The 26,287-nt window shown below is 48.4% G+C and overlaps 1 protein-coding gene and 1 long non-coding RNA gene across 3 annotated transcripts in view; one reads left to right on the top strand and one right to left on the bottom strand.

Moving 5' to 3' along the window:
- Positions 1–215: 215 nt before the first annotated feature.
- Positions 216–22,005, bottom strand: LOC122209764. Of its 2 annotated transcripts, XR_006197742.1 has the most exons (3): positions 21,516–21,988; positions 7,458–7,793; positions 216–227 (listed from the first exon to the last, which is right to left on the bottom strand). It is a non-coding gene; the product is annotated as an uncharacterized LOC122209764 (long non-coding RNA). The 2 variants fall into 2 exon arrangements; XR_006197741.1 differs by lacking the exons at positions 216–227; positions 7,458–7,793 and adding an exon at positions 19,369–19,897 and having other exon boundaries at positions 21,516–22,005.
- Positions 22,006–22,535: 530 nt separating this feature from the next.
- The window catches only part of LOC122209758, a 36,098-nt gene continuing 32,346 nt past the window's right edge, over positions 22,536–26,287 (top strand). Inside the window, exons 1-2 of the mRNA XM_042921916.1 lie at positions 22,536–22,821; positions 24,345–24,601. Of these exons, the coding sequence (XP_042777850.1) occupies positions 22,552–22,821; positions 24,345–24,601 (527 nt within the window). The 5' untranslated portion in view covers positions 22,536–22,551. The remainder of the gene's footprint in view (positions 22,822–24,344; positions 24,602–26,287) is intronic.

Here is a 26,287-nt window from a genome sequence, read left to right on the forward strand (position 1 = left end):
AATTAAGGAGCACCCAGAGGGGGGTCAGTCTTGATCAAGCATCTTGATCTTAAGCCGAGACTCTTGATCTCGGCTCAGGTCACGATCTCCCGGTTTGTGAGTTTGAGCCTCGCGTCAGGCTCCACCCTCACAGCGTGGAGCCTGCTTGGGATTCTCTTTTCCTCTCTCTCTGCCCCTTCCCTGCTTGTGTGCGCTCCCTCTGTCTCTCTCTCTCTCGCTCTCGCTCTCTCCAAATAAATAAATAAACTTAAAAAAAAAAGACATCAAGTTGAAAGTCATCAGCCGTGTGGCGGTAGGTATGGGGATAGGACCAGGGATACGGTCTGAGAGGACAGAAGATGAGGCACACCTCCCAGTCCAAATACAGGGGCGGACATGCAATGGCACTTCAGATCACTGTGGCCCTGGAAAGGCAGGGACATTATAATCTAACCCCCCTTAACTCAAACTTTTTAAAAAAGAGGGCCCTATTTTCACTTGGGGTTCTCATTCCCTTTTCCAAAATAAGTAACATTAAACTTTCAAATTCATAGAAGAGAACGAAAACTTCCCACTGGCTAGAAAATAAGGCAGTGCTCCAGTGTTTTTTTCTTTTGAAATATTTTACGCTCCAAAATTATATACTAGGGGTTATAGCTCAGGGGTAGAGCATCTGACCGCAAAATTATGTGACATATACGTAAAGCACAACGAACAATGATAAAGCAAACGTCCCATCCCCATCTCAAGAAAGCGTTCACTACCAAAACACCACGGTCCAACTTTTCATTCGGTAAGAATCAGTCTCGCAACCGGAGGTCAGAGCAGGCAGCCCAAGGCCAGATAAAGCTTGCAGATATATTTTCTCTGGCCTACGTCCAGCAGTTTCTTTTCTTTTCCTTTTTCACTGCTGATACTTAAGTATCGATAAACTTCACGAAAAAATCCGCGTTCTGGAGTATCCTTAAAAGTGGGAAGGTGGGTGTTCCCTGCACCCACATTCACCATGTCAACAGGTAGCTAGACTTGCCAAGAGCAAGCAAGCCCGTGCAATGAGCTAGTTTTGCTATTCCTCGCCTCTCTCTACTGCCTTACGTCTACCTTCCCTTCGCTTATTAATTTTACCCGCCTGGCACTTGAGTCTGTGACCCCTAGTTACAGAACATCATTGTGGTTTCTAACTTTTTGGAGTAAGGAGACATTACGTAGAGTAAAAGGCAAAACAACAAAACAAAACAAAAAACAAAAAACCATCTCAGACTCTCAATAGGAATATTACTACTGAGTAAACCAGCTCCATAACCCCTTATCCATCATTTTGAAATCTAAAAAACAAGGTGTTTTGGTAACTTATTTGGTAACAAAACTTGACCTGAACTAATATGAAACCATTTACAATCTTTAAGTGTTCCATTTAGCATGAAGTACCTTTATATTTTCACTCTAGAAATATTAACATATTCAACGAAGGGCTGCTGACCCACACCATGGATTATACAGTAACAGCATATGTACATTTTTACTTTTCTAAAATCTGAAAAAGGGGCGCCTGGGTGGCTCCGTCGGTTAAGCGTCCGACTTTGGCTCGGGTCATGGTCTTGCGGTCCGTGAGTTCGAGCCCCGCGTCAGGCCCTGTGCTGACAGCTCAGAGCCTGGGCGGGGGGCGGGGTGGGGGGGAGGCCTGGGGAAAGCTTGGGTCCAGACCCCAGAGGACGATGCTCAGCGGGGCCGGGACAATGGGCGGCGGGGACCCGCGCGGGGCGCGTCCCGGGAGGCCGGCCCGCCCCGCTGTTCCCGGGCGCTCGGACGGTGGCTCTGAGCTGGGCGCCTGGCCGCTGCGTGGCCCAGCCCTCCTCCCTGGCCCGCAGCGGACCCGGCGCAGAGCGGGCGGCAGGGCGGCCGCGCCGGAGCGCGGGGCCACTACACCGACCCCCAGTCCCCGGCCCACGCGCTCACGGCCGGCCCGGCGCGGCTCACTCACCTGCCCACAGTCTGGCTGGCCAGCTACTTCATGCGGTTGAACGGCAACGACGGCCTGCGGAGCTCGGGCCGGGCAGCTCGGGGGGGACCGCCTGGCGCGGCTACATCGCTTCCAGGCCGAGGAGGCGGCGGCGGGGGCGACAGCGGCTGAGGCGACTGCGGCAGCTGCTGCTGCGGTGGCTGCGCAGCTGCTACTATGGCGGCGGCGGCGGCGGCAATGGCTGCTGCTGCCGCTGTTGCTGCTGCTGATCCCGGGCCGAAGCCCCGCCCTCCCCGCCTTACTTGCAATGGTACCGCAAGCCGGGGGCGCGCGGGACCGGGCTGGGAGAGGAGCGCCTGGCTCCAGCGCGGCTTGCAGCCTGGCCCCTGCCGCCCGAGCCCCCTCGGCCCCACCCCCCCACCCGGGCTGCACCGCCGCCGAGCGCGCAGAGCCCTGCGGCCAGGCGCCGCCTCGGTCCTGACTCCCGGCCCCTGCTAGGCGGGGCGCCGGTGGGAGGGGGCAGCAGGCGCCAGCGGTGTGACCCCATGGTCCTGGCGGCCGGGAACAGCCACACCCGGGCTTGGGGCACTCTGGGCAGGGGGCGGGGACCCGCGGGGGGGTGGGGGGACGATGGTGGGAGAGGAAGAGGAGGGGTTGGGGTACCCGGGAGCCTCCGGATGCCCATTTCATGTCAATTACCAAAAAAAAAATTGTTAAGTGGAAACCACAAGCTGCAGAGCGGTGTGTGCTTTGATTGGACTTCCCAGGAAGGTCCAGGGCGAGTCGCTTTTTCCACCGCAGGTGCGCACAGGCACCTGGGGACCGCGAAGGATGCCCGCGGGGCAGTGGGGGGAGGGTAAGGGGGCGGAGGGCGTGGGCAGGGGTCCCGGAACCTAGTAGCCCGCGCGCGGTGTGGCGTTGCCTAGAAACGCCTGGTTGTGATTTGATTAGTAGCCTCGCGCAGGCCTCCGTTTGGAGACACTTAGCGGGACTGTCCGACTGCGCTGGACGCTTTTTGCCGAGCGGACCAGGTCAGTTCTGTGACCCGCAGCGATGTCCTTTTCGTCTGGTGGCCTGGGCCATTCCCTAGAGCAAGTGGGTGGCAGTGTGGCTTCTTTCACTGACCACATCTCTGAGGTCATCAAAGATGTGAGGATGGAGGGAACCGAAAAGGTGGGAGAAGGACCTGACTCTGACCGAAAAGAGAGTGAAGGGAGTCGGGAAACCTTAAGATGGGAGAATCAGAGACTTAAACGTCTTTGTAGTCATCTGGAAGAGAAGTATGAAGCCTCGGAGCTTCAAATAAAGCGGCAGACTCTTAGCTACCGATACGAGCTACAACAGAAAGAGGTAGAAATGAAACTTCTTAAAGCGAGACAGATAGGGCTCAAGAACCAGTTGCTGAAGCTCCAATCAGCCCTTCGATCAACCACAGCGTCACCTTCCTTGGGTTACGGTATCAACTACTTTGCTTCAGCTTCCCCGGGGGATGACCTGGACTTTGCTGACCTCATTTGGTCACAACAAGAAATAAGCAGACTGTCAAATGAAGTTTTAAGACTGGAGGCTGAAGTTAGCCATTGGAAGCATTTTTCCCAGACTTCAGCACCGGGAACGAATAGCGACGAGCAAAATGAAATCTACAAACTGCAGGTTACCATCAGGGAACTTGAACAGAATCGAAATGAGGCCATCGATGACCATCAACTTGAAAAGGCAGTACTGCAGAACGTCTATCAACAGACACTGGCAGAAATACGTCGCAGGTACCATCAAAAGGCAAAAGGCTATGAAAAAAGAATCAAAGAACTGGAAAATCTGTTAGAGAAGGACGACTCTGGAATCAGAGCAGCTGATGAGTCTGTCATTGAGGATATGCAAAACACCATTCAAGTGCTACAGACTGAAAAAGTGGAGTCTACCAGGAAAATCGAAGAACTTGAGGACACCGTAAAATACATCAATAACAAATTATCTTCGGTAGAAAGTGAGAGAGACGCTTTAAGGAGAGAATGGGACCGGATCAATGAGGAAAAGAAAGAAAGGATTGAAGAATGTGAATCGCAGCCTTCCGTTTTGAGGCAAAGTGACACAGTGACGGAAAAGGAAAGAGTTCTTTCCGAGAGTACAGCAGTGGAAGAAGTGTCTGGACCGCGGCAAGTGCTGTCCCATGCGGAAAAGGAGATGACGCCACGGTGTAGCTTAACCCAGGGTGACAATCTCATTGGAGACGATCTGAAACTTGAAGGGCGAGTCTACGTTTTAGAACAAGAAAACTCATCAGGTCAAGGACGGGAAGCACTTCAACTGGCACTTTGGAAAGTGAGCCATGAGCAGGAAGTGATTGAACGTACGGCTCCAGGAGGTGTGAATTTGGATTCAGAAGTAGAGCATTTCAGATGTAACTTGGAGGCCGACGGACAAAAATCCACTCAGGGTAGGACCGAGAAGGAACTCCCAACAGCAGAGCTGGCGGAGTTCGATGGACAGAAACAAACTACACGGCCCAGGGTTTTGACGAGAGGTCAGCTATCAGAACAACAAAATGAAGGCAACGGCATCAACGGCAAAGTGGAACACGATCTCAATGATGAAAAGGGAGCTTATCCATTTGAAGATGAGCAGATGGACATAGCTGAAGAGTTAGATGCGCAAAACGAAGAATCACCTCAAAGTCAATCGGCTGTTAATGATTTGCATCGGTCAGATCCGTCGCAAATACGTAATTTAAACATCCCGAAGGAGAACGCTGAACTTAAGGAACATATTAAACAAGAGGAGGAGGAATCTGCTAGAGCTGAGAAGGAGCCAGCACCGTCTCTGAATCAAGACTCTGACAATACTGTTGAAGATGACTCACTTAAGGGGAGGGAAACGACGGTTAGAAAGTTGCAGCAAAGCCTTTCAGAAATGGAAGAGCTGAATGGCAATTTAAAGAAAGCTGCTTTCAATCTCAAGGTGGAAAATGGAAAGTTGGTTTTGGAGCTTGAAGACGTAAGACGTCGGCTGGAAGAAACTACCGTCTGTAACCATAAGAATTCTCTGGAAACAAAATCTATTACGCGGGCCTTAAAAATAGAAAAAGGACAGTTAATAGTAAAATTGTGCCGGGCTGAAAAGAAGCTGTTGGAGAAAACAGCCAGGTATGAGCAAGCTATTAAAGAACTGACCAACACGTATAACTTGTCTAAGTCGTCCTCCCAGTTAGAGCAGGAGTGTTTAATTCAACGCAGTCAAGAGAAAGACGATGAAATACTACAACTCAAAAAGAGTGTTGAGCAGATGGATGCCGACCATAGAGAAACTAAGGAAATGCTCTCCTCTGCTCTGGAGGAGCATAAGCGATTGACACGACTTATTAAAGAGAAAGAAATCTGTATCGAAAAACTTGAAAGAAGGCCAGAGCTCCAGGAGCTATTAGAGAAGTACGGCCAAGTCTTAAGAGAAAACGAAATTTTACAGCAAACCGTGGAGGAGCAAGACGTTTGTCTTGCATCCACGAGAGAAGAGAATGAATTTCTGCAAGACGAACTGGAGTGTCTGAGAGAAGACAGCCAAACTGTACCTGTGGTCGACCCGCAAACGCAAGGCCGTATCATGGAACTAGAATGCGAGGTGTATGAGCTGAATGCAGAAAGAGTTCGTCTGGAAGACGAAATCAAACAACAACAAAAGATCATTGAGGATCAACGCCAGGGTAAGCTGCAACGGCTTCGTGCTTTACAAGACCAGAAACAGAAGGTAGATGATCTCACACGCCAGCATGAGCAAATGAACATTAAACACGCTCAGCTCCTTTCAGCGAAAGATGAGATTAAGATTTTGCAGAACACAATAGAGCAAATGAAAACCCGGATCCTTCAAAAACCCAGCAAGTACATTCCTACAAAACATTCTGATGTTTTCCAAGTAACAACGATTCAGCATCTTCATGTAGAAAAGTGGAAGTGAAAAGCATTATTTATCTAAAGCTGAAAACTGAAAGATCAAGTAAAAGGAACAAAAGGACAAGAATTGGAGATTAGAAATAAAAAAAAAACATAAAAAAAAAAAGAATTGGAGAATAAACTCCTCACTGAAAAGAACATCTGATTAACTGAACAGATTGATCGATCACCCATCCAAAGATGAGACTGGTAAACTCACTCAGATTATCCGGCAAAAAGATTTGGAGATAGAGGACCGCCCCAGCAGGACATCTGTGGCTTCCTACAACCAGAATGTGGCAAACCTTCTGCAGCAATTGGAAGATATGCTTTGGAAAGAGAACAAGTATTAGCTGTCTTACAGGAGAACTAGGGAAAACAGCAATCTGAACAGAGAGTATCACAAAATGCCAGATAGAATTGTTGCCAAAGAAGCATATCTCATGAAGCTGTAAGATGAAAAGATTCACTAGAATCGAATTCACTATAATTCGATTCACTAGAATTCGATATTCACTAGAATCGGTCCACCTGGACCGGAAACGGATGGGTGTGGGCATCATCTTCTAAATGCTGTGACTGACACTTTACCCACGTACAACACCATTAATACTGTCACCTGGGAAGAGGACTGACCTGGCAAAAGACCTTTCAAAGCAATACAGGATTCTTAAGCCACAGAGGAGACAGTACTTGAAAGAAACCAAGTCACTATGCATGTGTACCTTATCACAAAATGGCCTTTTGCGAAATGCAATATATTTATAGTTTTGGTTTAAGTTAAATGAAAATATTTTTCATGTTTGAAAAGACTGTCTTTTAATGACTGCAGAGGTATTCACCAAACTGAAAACAGTGGCTACTTATGGGGCACCTGGGTGGCTCAGTCGGTTGAGCGTCCGAAAAAGAGCTCAGGTCTCTAGGCAGGAGGGAGCAGGAAGAAGGAAGTCAAAAAAAGGTGGGTTGCTTATTGCAAGGTTACTTTCCTTTAAGGGGATGGAAGGGGCTTATCATGCAGACTACCTGACTCACGATGATCAGGCTATTCGAAGGTTTAAGGTTCCCTTTCTGGGAGAGCCAAAACTGTAATTAAGTTAAGCCTTAGTTTGGTGCAGTGGGACTTAGCATAAGCGACTCCATTCTGGGTATGCTGTCTTGTCTTTAACACTCTCGAGGTGGAAAGAACCAGCACTGGAAAGGCTCGCCCAGTTGCCACTAGAGAAGGAGGGGCATCTGCTTCAGGGCTCCGCACTAAAGCACCCCTAAAGCACCAGGGGTCAAGTGGGGCCTTAAATACAGTCTACGCTTTCCTTACCAAAGCACATTCCCTGGTTCAGGGCTGAATGTGCCAGGGGAAAGAGGCACATTTTCCTCCAAGAAGGAGCCCTCCCATTGCCAAGCTGTGTGGCCATGGGGTTGTGTCCATGTACCCAGAGGGGGCACATCTTGCAAATCCACTCAAAGGCATCATATAAGCTAGCAGTAAGCCTGAGCTGTACCACCCCTGCACCACTGTGGCCCCTCAGACCTCTACTACCCCTCTGAACATGGAGGACAGGTTCCTATGGACCCCATCCCCGAATCAGGCTTACCCTGACAGGTCATCTGAAGAGCAATCTTCTGTCCATTATGAATCACGAATCATTTGCAAAATAGGAAGCTGCCTAAATGCTGGCATGAGCTCCCTGAGAATCGCTGGATGAGGCAGATGGTTGCCAACGAAGGTAGGATTCGGCCATCATGGATTCAGTAGGCCTTCAAACGGGGTGCCTCAAACAGGCTTTGTTCCCGCGCCAAGGCTCCAGCTCTAAATGCTGAAGCACCTTCGCCCTGGCCTGTCCTTGTTGCTTACAGAGCCGACAGAAGCCCAGCTGTGGATGTTCAGGGACATCTTTGGGCAGAATACCAAGCCTCGCAGCAGTCAGCCCCTGTTCAATTAAGAGAAGAGAGGACTGATAAATGTTCGGTTTACTTGCATCCCCTCCAATATCCAACACAAGGGAGAGAATGATCTAATATATTCTGAAATAACTTAGACTCATTAAAATCGAAAAGAAGAAAGAAGGGAAGAAAGAATTCTGCAGCAATGAGCTGACACAGAGAACAGGGATTTGGTGACTTCACACAACAAGCCAAAGATGGGGCTCAGAAAAGACAGGAAACCCACTCAGGATACTTAAAAGTATGACCGCTCAGCTAGCTAGCTAACCAACTAACCAGACAGGCAAACCGGGACCAGGAGATCAGTCTCAAACACCCTGTGAGGTGAGGACGGATGGTTGAGTTCTGTTCTCAATGTTAAACCCGAATGAATTATCCTGGAGGAGGGAGAACTGCTATCCATTAAACAAATAATATGCTGATAAAAGAGCTGTGTGATGAGAACAATTAAGCACATTTATTCAGATGCTGTACACACATTTGATGCCCTCTGTTCAAGACATAGGCTCCTCATCTGTCACAGTCACACAGACGCGATGTAGGTACTTGCTCTGATGCCAGCAGATACAAAGCCCCTCTCCCTCGGCACGCACACCACTCACCCGACACCACCTAGGGAAAGGGCCTCCACACGCCGACCCCACATGCACCTTCATCCATTCCCCCGCCTCAGAGCCACACATACCAGCGGCCAGCCTCTTCATGCCTAGCAAGATGATGGAACATTCTGCAAAGCTGGTGGGGTCACTCCACTCCTCAGGAAGGTGCCACCTCCTGTGGCCTTGTGTGGCCCCTGGCTTGGGTCATGGCACTGCAAGCACTGCTCTGCTCCCCCGAAGGGTGTAAGGACCCCGTTGACCTGAGGCTCCAGGTTGGCCATCCACAAGTCAGTACCTGTGATCTATCCTAGGCTGTGAGGACCCGGGGAAGACACAGGAAGACACCCACTTCTGTCCCCTGGGAAGTCCTGCTGCTCTGTTCTCTGTAAAACAGAGAGTTATAAATGCAGAAGGAACCAGCCAGACTGGGGATATAAACAAGGGCAGCTGGCCGGGTGGCCCCCTGTGAATGAAGCCCTAGGCCCCATTTAAAGAAGGCAGATGCTGCTGCTCAAGCCCTAGAGTATAAGAGAAGCTAGAAATAGGACTTTCAAATGCATGCTCCTCATTAAAAAAAAAAATGCTATCAGGACACATGGGTGGCTGTCAGCTGAGCGTCTGACTTCGGCTCAGGTCATGATCTCAATGTTGATGGTTTGAGCCCCACATCAGGCTCTGAGCTGACAGTCCAGAGCCTGAAGCCTGCTTTGGATTCTGTGTCTCCCTCTCTCTCTGCCTATCCTCTACTCACAATCGGTCTCTCAAATAAATAAATAAATAAATAAATAAATAAATAAATAAAATGTTGAAATGAAAAAAAAAAATTTTAGAAATGCTATCAAATTCTTTACATCTCCCCTTTTCCAAGATAAAACAAATCTATCTGCAACTTGGTCTGTTGTCCCAAATATCTGGTGAATTATAGCTTTTGCTGTACTTGAGGATGCTGTTTTGGTTAATCTTCATCATCAACAGCTCTTCTGGTTATTGCACGTGTGCAAAAAATTCATGGTCACAATGTTTCTGATGGGGCTTTCCACACATGACAACTGTCTTGGACCTCAGCACAGAAATAATTTTCATGCTAACCTGTGCTCCTTCCAGGGTTTTCTTGTTCTCTACCCCCAGTGTACCCACCTGTACCCTGGACTCACTGCACTGACCTCATGGTAACACAGATGTTGATGAATGATGGGGCCTTTTACACTTTACAGGATTTGTTGACTGTCATCCACCCAAAGAACCTTCTCAAACATTTGTCATACAGAAGGTCCAAAGAAGAGCTTGACAAGTTAGGGGAATGTCTAAGGAAGGTGGCCTTATTAAGTTCCAAAAAGCCTTCTAGGGTGGCATTTGCTTTTTCTGTTCACAATACAGTTCTCAGTTTATTGGGCTGAAATATGGTCCAGAATATGACATCGGACCCATTTCTGAGGTGGACTTACCGAAGTAAAGGCTGGTATGGAAGGTGTAATTTCAAAGCATTCATTTACGATGAGAAATACAATTGTTCATTCAAGCCCAATGGCCAGCACCGTCTTTACGGTAGAGAAAGCCACACGGGAAGCCAAACGAGAACTAAAAGTTTGCCGATGGGGGGAAAAATGAATTTGATTAACCTCAAATGTAGTAGCTACGTTGAGTTTGGCCAGAAGCCAGGGCCTCTGGCTTCTCATTCATCTGCTAAATGTCACCATGGGTGCTCAAGAGAAAGAATACTGTAGGCAAAATCACACTTTGTACTGAAAGGCTTGTGTCCCAAATCTAAACCGTGTGGCCCATTTTAGAGGCAGGCCAAGGTCCTACTCCAGGGTAAGCAATTCTTCCTCCCTAGCCTCTTCTCTCACATTGACTGCTTGATTTGGGGGCTTGTGGAAGACCCAGAGACACAGCACTCGAGTTCCCCTTCAAAAGAAGCAAACTGCCGTGGCAAGAATAGGAATAACTGACAGCCTCCATCCGGCAGCTCCTTCCAGGTACTTAGATTTGAACCAAAGTAACCCTTTTTGTGGGTTGGTCCTTGGCCAAGACTGAGAAGTATGGCAGTACTAGGGGCTGGTCGTTTCTGCCCAGTGCAGGACTCCTCTAATGGGCAACCTGGGCTCTGGAGCACCCTATACTCTCGAATTCCCCTGGGATTCTGGACATGCTGGACATTCTGGAGAAGAGACGGGAACTCCTTGAGAGGAACAAGACATTGAGAGGATCCAAGGAAGAGGTGACCTGGGCTTGCCTCTCTATATCCCCAGAAGGATGTGCCGGTGTCTCGGCTGCAAAGACTCAGACCTCAGTGATGAATAGTGTCTTTATTCCAAAGTCCTCTGCTGTGATTGTGGTGTCCTGAGCAGGTATTTTTCCAGTTTCAGTGAAGCAATTCCTTCAAGAAACAGTCCAATGGTATTTCCAAATCCTCAAAGCTGGGTAACCAGGGGGATTTTATTACACATATTTATTCTACAATCCAGCATCTCACAAGACATCCAGAAGCTTCTTGTAAGCTGCCTCTCCTGCCTCCCAGGCAGAATTCTCATGTTGCTTCTCAGACATTAAAAATAAAATGAAAAAGCTCCTGTTGTGCAGGATGAAACCTTCTTAGCTGAAAGGTTCCTGCTTCCACCCCGGCCAGTTGGTAGACATGCCTGCCTTCCACCTCCTTCCTGTCTGTGTAAGTCCCCTTGTGGCTGGGAGCCTTTCTCGGCCATGGTCAAACCGACTTTCGATCTGCAAGGCTGAGCCAATGGTTGAAATGTAACACAAAACTACCCTCCTTATATTTTCATTTCTATTAGACCTTTATAATGATTCCTTCTTGAACTGAAGCTTAAATGGCTAAAGACTGATCATAATAGAACATTTAATTGTTTACTTGTCTAACTCTCTCAGCCCTAATCAAATATTGTTTTTTCACTGAGCAGCTTACATGGTGTGTTTTTCCTGTCACTGAAGAGAGCAAGGGGGCTGAGGCAGAATTCAGATGAGCCCATGCTCACTTGGTGTTCTCATCCTATTCATTTTTCATCCAACAGCGAGGAACAGAGCCCTCTGGAGGGAGAATCAGAGTTCTGGGGAACGAGCTTTTGGACACGATCACACGCAGGTCCTCAGAGAGGAAGAAGGCGGCTGAAGAGGAGTTACCAGAGACCCTGTCACCCTGTGGGGATTCCTAGAGGGGGTGCGGGCTCTGGGCGTTAAAGGCTGGTGTTGGAGCCGCCCCAGTTCCCTTTCTTCACACACCCCCTTCTCGCTGCCTATGGTGTCACCTCCGTGCCATCACCCAGGTGCACACCACCCTCCCCTGTCACCAGATCATTACAGAAGCCTCTTGACTGACCTGTGTCTGTCTATCCCAGCTTCACTACAGTCTGCTTCCAGCACAGCAGCAAGAGGTCTTTCATGTCCCTCTCCATCTGAGGACCCTCCAGTGGCTCCCAGCTCACTTAGAAGAAAGCCAGGGTTCTGACCACAGCCTCCACCCCCCTGTTCCCTCTAACCTCGCCTCTTAGCGTTCACCCTTTGCTTATTCAGCTCCAGCACGACTGACCTCCTACCTCAGATAGTCTTCACATGCCTCCTCTTTAGGGCTTTTCACTTGCCATCCCCTCTACTGGAACAGAACTCTCCTGGAAACCTGCGGGGTTCACTCCCTCAGGCCTTTATCCAAATGTCATCATTCAATGGGGCCTCTACCCCTTACATACTCCCTAGCCTCCCTCTCTGTCTTATTTTTCTCCAGAGACTTTACTACTGACATACACTTTAGTTCACCTACTTATTTGTTTACTGCTGATCCACCTTACTGGGATATTAGCTCTCGGAGGGCAAGGATTTTCCTCTGTTGTTTTCACTGCTGAATCGTCAGTGCCTAGAAAAATGTCCAGCACTAATTGGGTGTGCAAATACATATTTTTTTGAGTGACTAGAGTACATAAATAAATGTAAACATGCATAAATGAATGAATAAGCATTCATTTCTGGCCATGAATCCCAATGGCCAGAGTCTACTCTAGGCCAGAAGCCTGGATGTATCTGCACTTTGCATTCTAGGATTCTGGGCATAAAGGAATCTTCCAATGGGAGATGGCGATGCTAAAGGCAGAGTGAGATCCAGAGCTCAGAATGAGGCCCAGCCTTCCAGCCAAAAGTGCTGATTTAAGCCTAGGGCAACATGATGGAAGAGGAGGAGGAGGGGATGTGAACCTGAGTTCAAAAAGGCCCTGCTTCACAGCATGAGAGGGGACAAGTTGACTCAAGGAGCTTCCCTGGAGGCATCAGATAAAGACAGTTCAGTGAGTAGAGAAGGCATCATTGTGAACACCCCTTGAGTCTGGGGATGCTCTGGGAGCCTGGGGATGGTTTGGGCTGTTAGAGCCCAGAACAATCCAGGAAAATTTTCCAGAAGGAGAAGAGGGGAAGTTGGCTACCTAGGACCATGTCCTTTGTATAGGACTGATTCATAGAATCATGGGGCCAAGGTCAATGACTGAGACACATCCCTCTCCAAAGGCTTTTGGAGAGGGGAGTTCCATTTATCCCCTGTTCGCCAAGTCTGGGGTTTCAACCTTCTTACAAAAAAGTAGTATTTTTCCATGAGACTTCAACATTTGAGAACCTCAGTCAGTTCAACCTAACACTTATTTATCCATCAAATTTTCAAGGTACGCACATTTTACATTTTGACAGTTGTGTCAATCCGCCCACCAGAAATATGGTACCAATTTATATTGTCTGTTTCTCATGCCTTACATTGAGTATCTCTCTCTTTCTACCTGCTTTGAGGGGAATCCTATTTCCCAGAGACTTGTCTACTTGATTTATCCTTCCAGAGTTCTGGTCCTTGATTCGATTAATCAATTCCACAGACTTTTTGCTTTGTGATTAATGTAGGCTCTTATCTTTATTAATTTCTTCCACTTTTTATTTTGCTGTTCATTTTCTAGCTTATTTTGAATTCTTCATCCAATTATTCTCAATCTTCCAACGTTTACGCAGATTTATGTTAGCAGTATCAGCTTTAGATCATGAATTTTTACTAAGAATGACTTTAGTCCCATCCCCGTATGTATTTTTATACAGTGGTCTCATCATCTTAAATGTCTAGTCTGTCTTTTCAGTATTGATTTCCACTTTGACAGAGGAGCTATTTTTTATTTTGTTTCACTTCCAGGTGGCTATCATTTATCTTCATTTAGGCACAGTCTTGCTATTAATGTGATCAGGAAATATAGTTTGTAAAATTTTAATTTGGGGATTGGTTGTGGATTTCTTTGCCTGGGTACGTACATTGTTATCAGTCAGGATGGGTTAGGTTAGGCTGCAATAACAACTAAATATTCTCAGTGCCTTCACTAACATGGGTAAGCTGGCTGTTCTTCTCATCATATCCATTTAAGGACTGGAGCGGATACAGGCTCCACTTTGACACCTGCTTCCATGATCACAGGGGCAAAGAAAAGAGAACCTGGCTCTTAAAGCCACTTCTGTGTTCATTTCATTGGCTGAAGGAAGTTTAGATGCCAAGGTTCCACACAGCATGGATGTCTCAACCTCCCAAGGGAGGAGGACTGAGTATCTGTGAATAAACATTCTATCATATGCATTCAACAGATACTTATGAAGGACTGTGGAGACACCTCCTACTATATACCAACATTTGTCATAGACTTTGGAATCCTAGCAGATATTGTCAGTTGATGTCCTGCCTCCCCTTCTCATCCCTGACCCTCCTTTTATCATCCACTTTCCAGCCAGAGGAGGCCATGTGACCCAGATGTAAGTGGAAGTTGGTGAGGTTCCTAGGAAAGCTTTTTTTTTTTTTTTTTCTTTTTTCTTTTTTAAGCTTCTGTTTTTCTGATGTTGGTGCTGCCTGGTCTTCTTCCTCCTTCTTCCTGTCTTGAGTGCTAATGTTGAGAAAGGCCAAGAGAATGCCAGAAACATTTGCCTTGACATTGTTGAGCATCTGAACCAATGTCAGCAGCTGCCTACTCACAGATTTCTCATATGAAGAAAAAAGTAGCCTCGTGTTTGTATGCACCACTGTGGTTGGGTTTCTTGTTACTTGCATCTGAAAACATTTCTGAGTCATAAAAGAATTCAGCATGTAAACAAGACAATTCCCATCTTCAGTGAGTAATAATCCATTAGAAGTATTGTTATGAAATTATAGAAAATATGTTCATTGGTCTCTGCCCCCAGTTCCTGCACAGAACTTCCAAAAGCCTTGTAATTTCCTAACTGATCAGAGCACTAAGAGCTTCTTTTGTTCCAATATTTGATATTTGATCCCAGTCCCTGACACAGTTCCTAAATTCCCCGGAACTTCCTGGGTGATAGCAGTGCCTTTTGTTCTAATGAGAACTCTGGATGGGCTAATGGGTGGCCCCTGGATGGGGGATGGTTACTAGAAAGACTGTGATTAGAAGCTTGGGATTTTCAGCCCTACCACCTCTCTCTGTGCCTCGCCCCTCCGACCGTTCTCCACAGAGGAAAGAGGGATGAAAACGAGTCAACAGTTGTTCATGCCAACGTGATGAAGTCTCCATAAAAATCCAATAGCACAGGGTTTGGAGAACTTCCATGTTGGTGAACAGGGTTGGTGAACCCTCCCAGAACTTGCCCTATGTATCTCTTCATCTGGATAGTCATCTGTATGCTCTATCACACATGATCTTTGTAAATGTAAATAAGTGTTGCTCTTAGTCCTATGAGCTGTTCTAGCAAGTAACTGAATTCAAAATGGGGGTGGTGGTGGTCATGGGAACCTCTGACTAGCAACCAGGTCAACAGAAATTGTGGGTAATCTGAGGACCTACCACTTGTAAATGGCATCTGAAGTGGGGGGCAGTCTCGTGGGACTGGGCCCTTAACCTATGGGTTCTGTGCTACTCCTGTTAGGGTCAGAATTGAATTGAATTGTAAGATACCCAGCCGGTATCATGGAGAATTGCTTGGTACCAGGGGGCGGGAGGGGAACACAACACATCTGGTGTTAGAAGTGTTGTGAGTGTGGTAGTTGTGTGAGAGTAAAGGAGAAAGTCACAAGAAGAGTGCGTTTTTCCTACTCATCTGTGGACAGCTGAAAAGAATGCTAAATAGGTATTCTAAATATGTAAAAGAATTTATATGGTCCCAGATTATCAAAGGTGTTCAAATATATGCTAGGAGACAAAGTAAGGTTGTCAAAATGTTGATAATCGTTGCACAAAGAATCTATTTTTTCCCAAAACGTATTTTTCTCAATGATTACAGGTGCAACAACCACACTAACAATTACTTAGCCAACTCTAATTTTCACTGGTATCAGTGATTCACCACTGTTATTTTTACAACAGCTTTATTGCAACTATAACTCACGTACCATATAATTTACCAACTTAAAATGTACATAGTTTTTAGTATATTTGCAGAGTTGAGCAACCATCACCACAATCTATTTTAGGATATTTTCATCACTCCAACAAGAAACTCTATATCCTCTTAGGAGTACTCCTCATTTCATCCCAACCTCCCCCAACCCCTCCCGCCCCTCCTCCATCCCACTTCTGCCCACAGCCCTAGGCAACCACTAATCTATTTTCTGTTTCCAGGGATTTACCTATTCTGGACATTTCATATAAGTGGAATGATACCTACATTAGGTGGTCTTTCGAGATGAGCTTCTTCCACTCAGCGTGTTCTCACAGTTCCTCCATGTTGTAGCACACATCGGGACTTCCTTTCTCTTACTCCCAGTTATTCCCTTATGTGAGTATACCACATCTCTTCATCCGTTCACCGGACATTGCATTTTTTTCCTTTTTCATATGATGAATAATGCTGCTACAAATATTCACGTACAAGTTTTTGTTTGGACACGTGTTTTTGATTCTTTGGGGGTACATACCTGTGAGTGAAATTACTGGATGTTTAACTTTTTGAGGAACTTCCAGGCTGTTTTCCGAAGTGGCTGCACCCTTTTACATTTCTACCAACAGCGGATCACATTCCTATTTCTCCTATCCTCTCCAATGCTTGTCATCATCTGTCTTTTTTATTTTAGCCATTCTAGTAAGCTTAAAGTGGTATCCTGTTGAGGGTTGGATTTGCATTTCCCTGATGACTAACAATGTTGACATCTTTTCACATGTTTATTGGCCATGGGTGTATCTTCTTAGACTGAGTTGTTTGCCCACTTTTTAAGTTTTTTAAAAAATCTTTTATTTATTTTTGAGAGACTCAGAGAGAGAGAGAGAGAGAGAGAGAGAGAGAGAGAGAGAGAGAGAGACACAGAAGCTAAAGCAGGGTCCAGGCTTTGAGCTGTTAGCACAGAGACAGATGTGGGGTTTGAGCCCACAAACTGTGAAATCACGACCTGAGCCAAAGTTGGACGTTTAACTGACTGAGCCACCCAGGCATCCCTTTTGCCCATTCTTAAATTGAGTTATTTGTTTTTGCATTTTTGAGTTGTAAGAGTTCTGTATCTATATTAGTACAAGTTTCTTGTCAGAAATATGATTTCCAAAAATTATCTCCCATTCTATGGGTTGTCTTTTCACTTTTCAACTATGTCCTTTAAAGCACAAACATTGTTTAATATTTACTTATTTTGAGAGAGAGAGAGAGAGAGAGTGCATGAGTGGGGGCAGGAGCAGAGACAGAGGGAGAGAATCCCAAGCAGGCTCCGTGCCGTCAGCATAGAGCCTGACGTGGGGCTTGATCTCACGAACTGTGGGATCATGACCTGAACCGAAATCAAGAAATGCTTAACTGACTGAGCCAGCCAGGCACCCCAAAGCACAACATTTTTAAATTGTGATAATGTCAATTACCTGCTTTTTTCCTTCTGCTGTGTTTTTGGTGTCAAGGCCACAAAGATGGACATCTATGTTTTCTTCTAAGAATTTAATAGTTTTAGCACTTAACATTTAGGTCTTTGATCCATTTTGAGTTAATTTTTACATAGGGTGTGAGGTAGAAGTTCAACTTCATTCTTTTGCATGCAATATCCAGCTGTCCCCACACTGTTGAAAAGACTGTTCTTTCTCCCATTGGGTTGTCTCGATGCCTTTGTTGAAAATCAATTGGCTATAAATATGATGGTACATTTCTAGATTTTCAATTCTATCCATTAATCAATATGTCTTTCCTTACACTAATACTACACTATCTCGATTACTGTAGCTTTCTAATAAGTTTTTAAGTCAGGAAGGGTGAGTTCTCCAACTTTGTCCTTCTCTTTAAAGATTTGCTTTGGCTATTTTGGGTTCCATAAATTCCCATATGAATTTTAGCATCAAATTGTCAGTTTCTGCAAAGAAGCCAGCTGTGGTTTTGATAAAGATTTCACTGAATCTGTAGATCAACTGGAGAAGTGCTGCCATCTTAACAACATTGTCTTCCAATCCACGAGTCTGTTTATTTAAATCTTGTTTAATTTCTTTCAATAATGTTTTATAGTTTTAGTGTACAAGTTTTGAATCTCTTTTTTAGTTAAATGTAATTAGTATTTTATTTTTTGATGCCGTTGCAAATGCAATTTTTTTTTGGTGGGGGGTCAGGTTTATTAATTTATTTTGAGAGTGAGAGTGCGTGAGTGGGGGGAATGCAGAGAGAGAGAATCCCAAGCAGGCTTAGCATTGTCTGTGCAGAGCCCAACGCAGGGCTCGAACTCAAGAACCATGAGATCATGACCTAAGCTGGTCTATAGCCTGGCCCCCTGAGGCTTGGAGTTTGCAACCCTGACCTACCTAAAGGCTACTACTACCTAGGAGAACATTCAGGCCTCCAGGGAGAGCTTCCATCTTGGCAGAAACCGACACCCAAAGAGACACTCCCTCCCAGAGCCTCACCCGCGTAGTCAAGTCTGCTATGAGGCCACCAGATTCCTGTCCTCCTGGACTCATCGACCTCACAACCAAACGCTCAGGTTCCTCACCTCGGTGCACCCCTTCCTCCACACCCTCCACGCCAACGACCATCCGCAGCTACTGGATTCTCTGCGCCACGGATTTCCAAAAAGCTCTTTCTTTCCTTTTAGCAGGACTAGAAAAGACCACACTTCCTGCCTCCTGCTGGGAAGAACACCCCGGTTATCTGGCGGGGGAGGGGGCTCAGCACTCTCCCATTCTAGGCCCCTGTGGCTTGGGTGGGGCTGACTCCATTTCCCTGTCCAGGCAAAGGCCACTGACCCCATCAGATACCTTCAGAGTCAATCCTGGGGCTCTGGCCACAGTGAAAGGTATTCTTTGTCCCTCTGGGACTTGAACTGAAGACGTTGGAAGCCGGGGGGTGGAGGGGTGGGGTGGGGGGGCGATTCCTGCTTATAGACACAGCTTACCTAAAGAGTGGAACCCCTGGATCCAGCCCTGGCTGCAACTATATTGCTTTTGGACTCTTTTCCTCACATAGGAGCCAATCAAATTCGCAGCTTGGCTTATAACAATTCCAGTTGGTTTGGTTTTGTGTGTTTTTTTCTTTTTTCGTCATTGAGACAGAGAGCGGGGAAGGGGCAGAGACAGAGAAGATCCCAAGCAGGCTCCGCACCATTGGCACAGAGCTTGATCCCAGGAACTGTGAGATCATGACCTGAGCTGAAATCAAGAGCCGGATACTCAGCCAACTGAGCCACCCAGTCGCCCCTCGAGGTGGGTTTACTGACAATCAAAAGAGACCTACCTACGGGGCACCTGGGTGGCTCACTGGGTCAAGTGTCAGACTTCGGCTCCGGTCACGATCTCTCGGTTCGTGGGTTTGAGGCCCGCGTCAGGCTCTGTGCTGACAGCTCGGAGCCAGGAGCCTGCTTCGGATTCTGTGTTTCCCTCTCTCTCTGCCTCTCCCCCGCTCATGTTCTCTCTACCCTTTTCTCTCAAAAGTAAATATTTAAAAAAATTGTTTTTCTCTCATTAAAAAAAAATAGGGATGCACTCAATACAACAGAAGTTTAAAAGAAGTGTTGAAAGATAGAGGGGAAAGGCTCTGGTCATATTTTCTCCTGTTTTTTTTTTTTTTTTGGTTTTGTTGTGTTGTGTTACCTCTCTCCTTCCAGTAAGAGTAGAGTTTCACTTAGTGTGTCAGCCATCCCTCTATAAGGACTTACCTCATGGTGTATAAGCATTTTTGCTTGCCTATCTCTTCCACAAGTCTGTGGAGCCCCTTCAGGGCAGAAGCCGCGTTTGTATTCACTTGGATTCTTTTCTACTTTCCACAACGGCACATAATTTGGGCTCAAGAAGGGTCTCTTGAACGGATGAATCAAGCATCCTAATTCTCTTCTTTGGGATACCCCACTCAAGAGACCACTGCATCGTCCTTGCGCCTGTGATACACAAACCATCCTCCGAAACAGACTCATGCACCCATTGTCCACAAACTGCATCATGAGAACTCAACTTCTTTCAGCCATTACAAATTCTCCCACATGTCCATCCCACAGAACCTCACTGTGGGGTGACTCATGAGATCCTCATTGTTGGGAAGAGAATACTTCCTCGCAAGACGGCACTCAGAACTCTATACATCTGTAACAGACACAACAGGCGAGCCACTCACACACAGAATATCACTCCTGGCTGTGGCGGGGGACGGGGGGACGGGGGGGAGGTAACTTCTCTGCTTTCTAGCTTTCCTCGTGACCCAAATACCCCCCCAAATCCCAATCCTGATGCCTACGCCAATAACACACAATTACAATTCTAGGCTCTCTCTTGCCTCCATTTTTCCTCCCGAGTCCTTCGTAATTCTTGACATGGAAAAAATACAAACTTATCCAGGGAATCAACAGGAGTAAAGCCAAAGCTTCCCCAGTAAACAGTTTTGGCTTTGGGAGCAGAAATTGCCACACCCCTAACACCTCTGTAACAGCTGCTGCTTCCACTGGCATCTGACAATAAAGATTTTCAAACATAGTCAAAGGTCAGGGCAGAATTACAATGCTAGCACGAATCACCATTTACTCTATCCAGCTTTCATTTTCCCTTCTTGGGCTCACACCACCGGAGCGAGCTGGTGAGATCTAGATGTGTGCTAGACTGACAAATGTTTATGGAGAATCGACCATATGACAGGAGCCACAGCAGAGCTGGCAAATGAAACAGAAAGATGGCAAGGACTCTCAAGGCGTTCAGTCTAATGGAGAATACTAACAAGTAAACAGGCCTTGCATTATAGAAAAGCAGGTGCTATGCGGACGTACGTAAGTGGCCAGGAGAGGGACTCCCAATCCACGTTGGAGCATCAGAGAAGGTCTTTTAGAGGCAGTGACCTTTGCCTGGACACCTAAAGAATGAGTAGGAGGCAGGTCTAGGGCAGGTGAGGTGAAAGGAGCTTTGGAGACTTCCAGGTAGAGGCTAACAGGGAAGAAGGCTCGGCGGCCTCTGGCAACCGAAAGGAGGCACATATGGCTGTAATTCGGCAGCATGAAGGGAGAACCTGCTACAGAGGAAGCCGGAGCCAAAGAGACCCTGAGTGGCTTGATAGCTTGAAAAGTCTCAGAACTTTGTGCAAAAAGAACAAACACCCCTTTCCTCATGAGATGTACAAACTGGCCAGAACGACAATGTGACACATGTGTCTTGAGAGTCACTAAATACTGATTTCACAATGCATGTTACTGAGAATGCTGGGGGGTGTGGTGGGGGGGCAGAAAACTCCTAAGGAGTGATCTTGTAACTCATTCACAGATGCCTGCTTGAAGCTTTGGGCCCCACGACTATTCCGTCTGCCTTCCCCTTGGCACTCCCTATTCCTATCATTTTCCTACAAATGACAGAAAAGTAGGCACTGCTAGGCTGTAGGGACAGGGATCCACTCTGGAAACAGGATAAGTGCACACGGAGATAATAGGGTGGGGGTAGCAACGAAATTGAACAAAACTAAGCAAAAAGGTTAGGTGGGGAAATGAAACTGTAAAAAGCAAATATAGAAAGCTCAAGGGGAAGTAAAAGTATTTTCAGACACACACAGAAAAGAAGTGTCCCCACGTGCTTTGGCCAAACCAAACTCCCCCTTTTACTCAACTGTTGAAAACAAAGAAGAAGAAAAAGCGATGAAAAAGTCACACTTTCATACCCCTTCTCAGAATAAACAGTCAGCGGGGACAGGACAGCTCACTGCCCTGAAAGACCTTGAAAAACTTACCCTAGATAACACAGCACACGATAATGAACCTCCAGAGGCTCTCAAAACCACTACAAACTCTGGTCTCTTCTGTCATTTCATCATCGATAGTTTCCTGTCAAGCATTAAAGCGATACCAGACAAACCTGGAGAAGGATTTGCTCCCCAATCCAAAGTGAGAAAAGCTGTTTTGAAAGCCCCCCCTCTTTTTGTTTTTCCATTTGCCCAAGGCGTTTCCACAATTCTTTCCTCCCGGTTCCAAATGTCTACAGGTCAAGAACTTGAGCAGTCCGGTCCACAGGGGCCACGGTTGGGAGACGGCACACCCTCCAAAGTGCCTCCAAGGGAGTCCTGAGTCTCCCTAAGCGGCTCCGATGGGCTCTGATCGCCCCTTACTTATTTACTGCTATCAGGCACTTGGAGGTGGAACGGCCGGTCGGCAACGGCCGGGCGACCCGGAAAGGCTGAGAATGCCGCCCCCCAGAGCACCGCGCCCGCCCTGCCTCAGGCACACCGCTTACCCGAATTTTCGCTCAAGGCAAAGCCCCGGGAGAGGGGGGGGAGGCCCGGGGAAAGCTTGGGTCCAGACCCCAGAGGACGATGCTCAGCGGGGCCGGGACAATGGGCGGCGGGGACCCGCGCGGGGGGCGTCCCGGGAGGCCGGCCCTCCCCGCTGTTCCCGGGGGGCACGGGCGGCGGCCCGAGTTGGGCGCCAAGCCGCGATGTGGCGCAGCCCTCGTCCCTGGCCCGCAGGGGACCCGGCGCGGAGCGGGCGGGCGGCCGGGCCGGAGCGCGGGGCCCCGCGGGGCGGCCGGCCCGCCCCGGCCCGGCCCGCGCCCATTCCCATTCCCGACCCCAGGTCTCCGGCCCGCGCGCTCCCGCCCGGCACGGCTCACTCACCTGCCCACGGTCTGGTTGACCAGCTGTTTCCTGCGGTTTAACTGCCTCTTCACGGCGGCCGCGCCAGCTGCGGCTCGCGGGTCTCGTGCTGTGCAGCTCGGGGGACAGCCTGGCGGGACTACATCGCTTCCGGGCCGAAGCGGCAGCAGCGGCGGCGATGGCTGCTGCTCCGGGGCCGGAGCCCCTCCCTCTCCGCCGGGGAGCCGCGGTTGAAGTGGTTCTTCATGGCGGCGGCAGCAGCGGCCCGCGGGGCTCGGGCCGGGGAGGTCGGGGGACGGCCTGGCGCAGATACATCGCTTGCCGGCGGAGACAGCGTTGGCGGCGGCGACGGCGGCGGCGGCGGCGGCAGCGAAGGCGACGGCACCTCCTCTTCCCCCTCCCGGGCCAGAACATCGCCCTCGCCGACGCGGGGGACGGCCTAGCGGAGGTACGTCGCTTCCAGCCGAGGCGGCGGCGGCGTGGGCGACAGCGGCGGCGGCGGCGGCTCCTCCTCTTTCTCCTCCTCCTCCTCCTCCTCCTCCTCCTCCTCCTCCTCCTCCAAGGCCTGAGCAAGTATGCCACAGGGGTCTACATACTTGGGGTGTAGTGAGGGCAGTATCGTGAGCACAGACATGTATCACACACCTGGAAGCACGAGGCTCGAGTGTACTTTATTCACTCGTTCCACAGAAATTATTGAGCGTATCCGTTGTGCCAAAGCCTTCTTTTTTGAATGGTTGGTGGGTATTCAGTTATTGGGAACACGTGATGAATAGGACTGACGTGGTGTCTGAGGGCAGCACCATCCACCTCGTGGGAAAAGTCAGGAAGCAAATAATTCCCTGTGAAATACATAATTACGGTTTTGTGTTGAGTGCTGAGAAATACAGCATGCCATTCGAGTTTGTCATTGAGGCAATAACGTTGAAGCTGAGATCACAAGGCTGAATGCAAAACGGGGATATAGGAGGGTGTTGGGGCAGAGCAGGGGAGTGCGAACTGTTAAAGGAATGGATAGAATGCCCTTGAAGCTGGGGCCACTAGGGAATGTAGGTGGGGAATGCCAAGGTTTTGGGTTAAGGCTCGCACTTTTTGTAGGTTCTTGGAGACTAAGCATAGTGATTTAAAACATGGACCTTGGGGCCGGGCTCTGTCAAGCTGATCCTAGCTCTGCCACTAAACCATTCTGCATCAAGTTTTTTGATCGGGCTCTGCTGCTGATGCTGCGTCTCTCTCTCTTTCTGCCCCTCTCCTGCTCATGCTGTGTCTCTTTCTCTCAAAAAATAAATAAATGTTAAAAAAAAATTAAGAAAGAAAGAAAGAAAGAAACCACAGATGCTCACGTCCTACTCTAGACTCACGGAATCAGAATCTGCTGGGATAGGTCCTGGGCTATAAAGACTGGGCGTGTTTGCCATCTAGGTGCATTTCATTGAAGCTTCTTTTGCACTGGCCTTTCCCTCATCTGAAAAAAACATGCAAAAAGATTGTGAGAATCCGTAAGTTAGTGTTTTAAGACATGTTGTAGGTCTCTCTCCTTCAAGTTCTGTGATATCTTCACCGTAATGTGTTAAACCCTTCAATCTTGTCAAAAGATCACGTTATTAAATAGGGATTCCTTGCATGAACCGTGGGCTGTCTGTCGTCTGAGTTTTGAAGTGGGGGGATAACAATGGTAACCCACCTTCGGGATGTAAGGATTCAATGAGATCACAGACACGTGGCAGTTAGCACAGGATCTGGCACAGCGTGAAGCCTTCAATAAATTGTTACTACTGGTTTTGATTTGCCTCCATTCCGAACACTGTTTGGTTGAAGTTACTGAATATGTCATACCTGTGGATCAGGCTGGTTCCCCCCGCCTTAGGTTAAGGCCATAAAAGCCCTAATTTAACACAGGAGCCAGTTAGCTTCCCAGGACTCGTGCGGTTCTGTTACTTCTCTTGCAGGTTGTTCCCTCCTTCCTCTCAGAGCCCTCCCGGGGATAGTAGTGACGTGAACGGTGTCAGACGGCTGTCGGCAGGATTAAATGTGGCGCGCTCCCCACAGTGCCTGGCACATGGCAGGTGTCGAAGACTGGTGGTTATTATCAGCACTGTCCCAGTCGTCATCGTCAGTGCCGTGACCATCAGCATGGGCCTGTGCTCTCAGTCCTGCGGTCCTACAGTGAGAACTCTTCTGAGCGGACATTCTGGCCTTATGCTTAAAAATTCCGTGGGATTCCGCAGGTATTTTCCCAGCACTTACTGTGATCGCTAACTCTCGCCACTACCCATCTCCCCTCTCCTTGTCTTCTCCGTCCTGTGCTGCCCGCCCAAGGCAGTTCCCTCTGTTGTTTACCCCTGACCCCCTCTCCCCAGACCCTCCCTGTGTCCCGGGAAATTCCCACTCCTTAATCGCCAGCCTCGTCTCCTTCCTCAGCCTCTCCTTAGCCATCTCTTCCCTCTCTTTGCTTTGACCCTGGTCCTTCCCCGGGGATATCCTTTTTTGAAGTCCTCTCAGATGGTGCCTCTGTTTTCTCATACCCCAGGGTATGAGATTTCAGGATCGGGGGTGCAAGATTAGTGTCCTTGTTCTCTGACCCCCCCAACCCCCCGTTTCCTTGAGATCCATGGTCCCCAGGCGGAGCATCCTCTCTTTCTCCTCATTACTGTTTTCTCCTGGTTATTCACTTGATTCGTGGACGTCTTGGGTGCCTGGCCCACAGTCCTCCTGTCTGTCTCGACCTTCTTGCCATCAGCCCAGTCGGCTTCACTCTGCGTGTGGAGGACGCAGGCTACGCACAGGGCACTCATTTTCTGGAACGCCTCGTCTGTAGGGATCACCTCTTCTCATCCATGTCTGTCACCATCGCCGCGGTGGCACCCTGTGTTTCCGCCCTGGTGCCGCACCACCTCATGCGTGAGCAGCGCGGCCCCTCTCGACCCGGATCTCTGCTTTCCACCTTGCTTGGTCAGTTATTTCTGCTATGTCCTCAGGGTGTTTTTCCTTAGGATCTGAGGGGTTTTGGGTTGTTTTTTTTTTTCTGTCCTTTAGATGCCCCTCTAGGCTGGTATCTCTGAGTAGAGCTTAGAGTTTCCCCTGAGATGGCCCCCTGAGAAGGACAATGGTGGGGACAGGCTTGTAGGAGGTGAGGGAGGGAGCCCTGTGGATGTCTCTGGAAACGGTGTCCCAGGCAGAGAGCAGGGAGGGTAGGAAGGCCCATGGAGGGAGCAGGCCTGACTTGTTCCAGGAAGGACCAGGCCAGCATGAGGGAGAAGGAGGTGGGCTGAAGGGGTCTTAGGGACTTGTGGTGGTGTCCAATGGAGAATTTTGACCCGAAGAACGAGGTGACCTGACTTGGGTTTTAATGGGATCACTCTGGCTTCTCTGTTGAGAGCCGCCTGTAGGGAGCAAGGACGGAAGCAGGGAGATCAGTTAATAGGCTGATGGAATATTCCAAGACAGAGGCGCTGATGTCTTGGGTCAGGATGGTAGCACCGGAAGGGCTGAGAATCGACCAGATTCTGGGTACGTTTTGAAGGAGGAGGTGATGGGATGTGTTGACAGATTGGATGTGGGTGAGGCCAGTGAGTGAAAGAAGAAGCCAAGCCCTCTGGCTCATCTCAGATGCGGCTCCCACCAGGAGGCCCCTGACACCTGCAGACCAGGCCCAGCCCCTCCCGTGTTCTCTGTGCGTGTCCTTGGCGGCGGTCAGTCCAGCTGCGGCGTAGTGTTGAACGTTTGTCTCCCCCCGCGAGAAGAAAGGTGCGGGGAATGACCGTGTCTGCCTTAGCCACGTGCCTGCTAGACCCATTTCTCAGGCGGCCAAGTGACGAGGAACTGATTGTAATTGTAAAAAAATTGAAATTGTAAAAATTACAGAAGTCAATCTGATTTCCACCGAATCCAAAAATGTCCCCCTTGAGGTGCAG

Source organism: Panthera leo, chromosome E3 (genome assembly GCF_018350215.1).
Source record: "Panthera leo isolate Ple1 chromosome E3, P.leo_Ple1_pat1.1, whole genome shotgun sequence".
NCBI lineage: Eukaryota > Metazoa > Chordata > Mammalia > Carnivora > Felidae > Panthera > Panthera leo.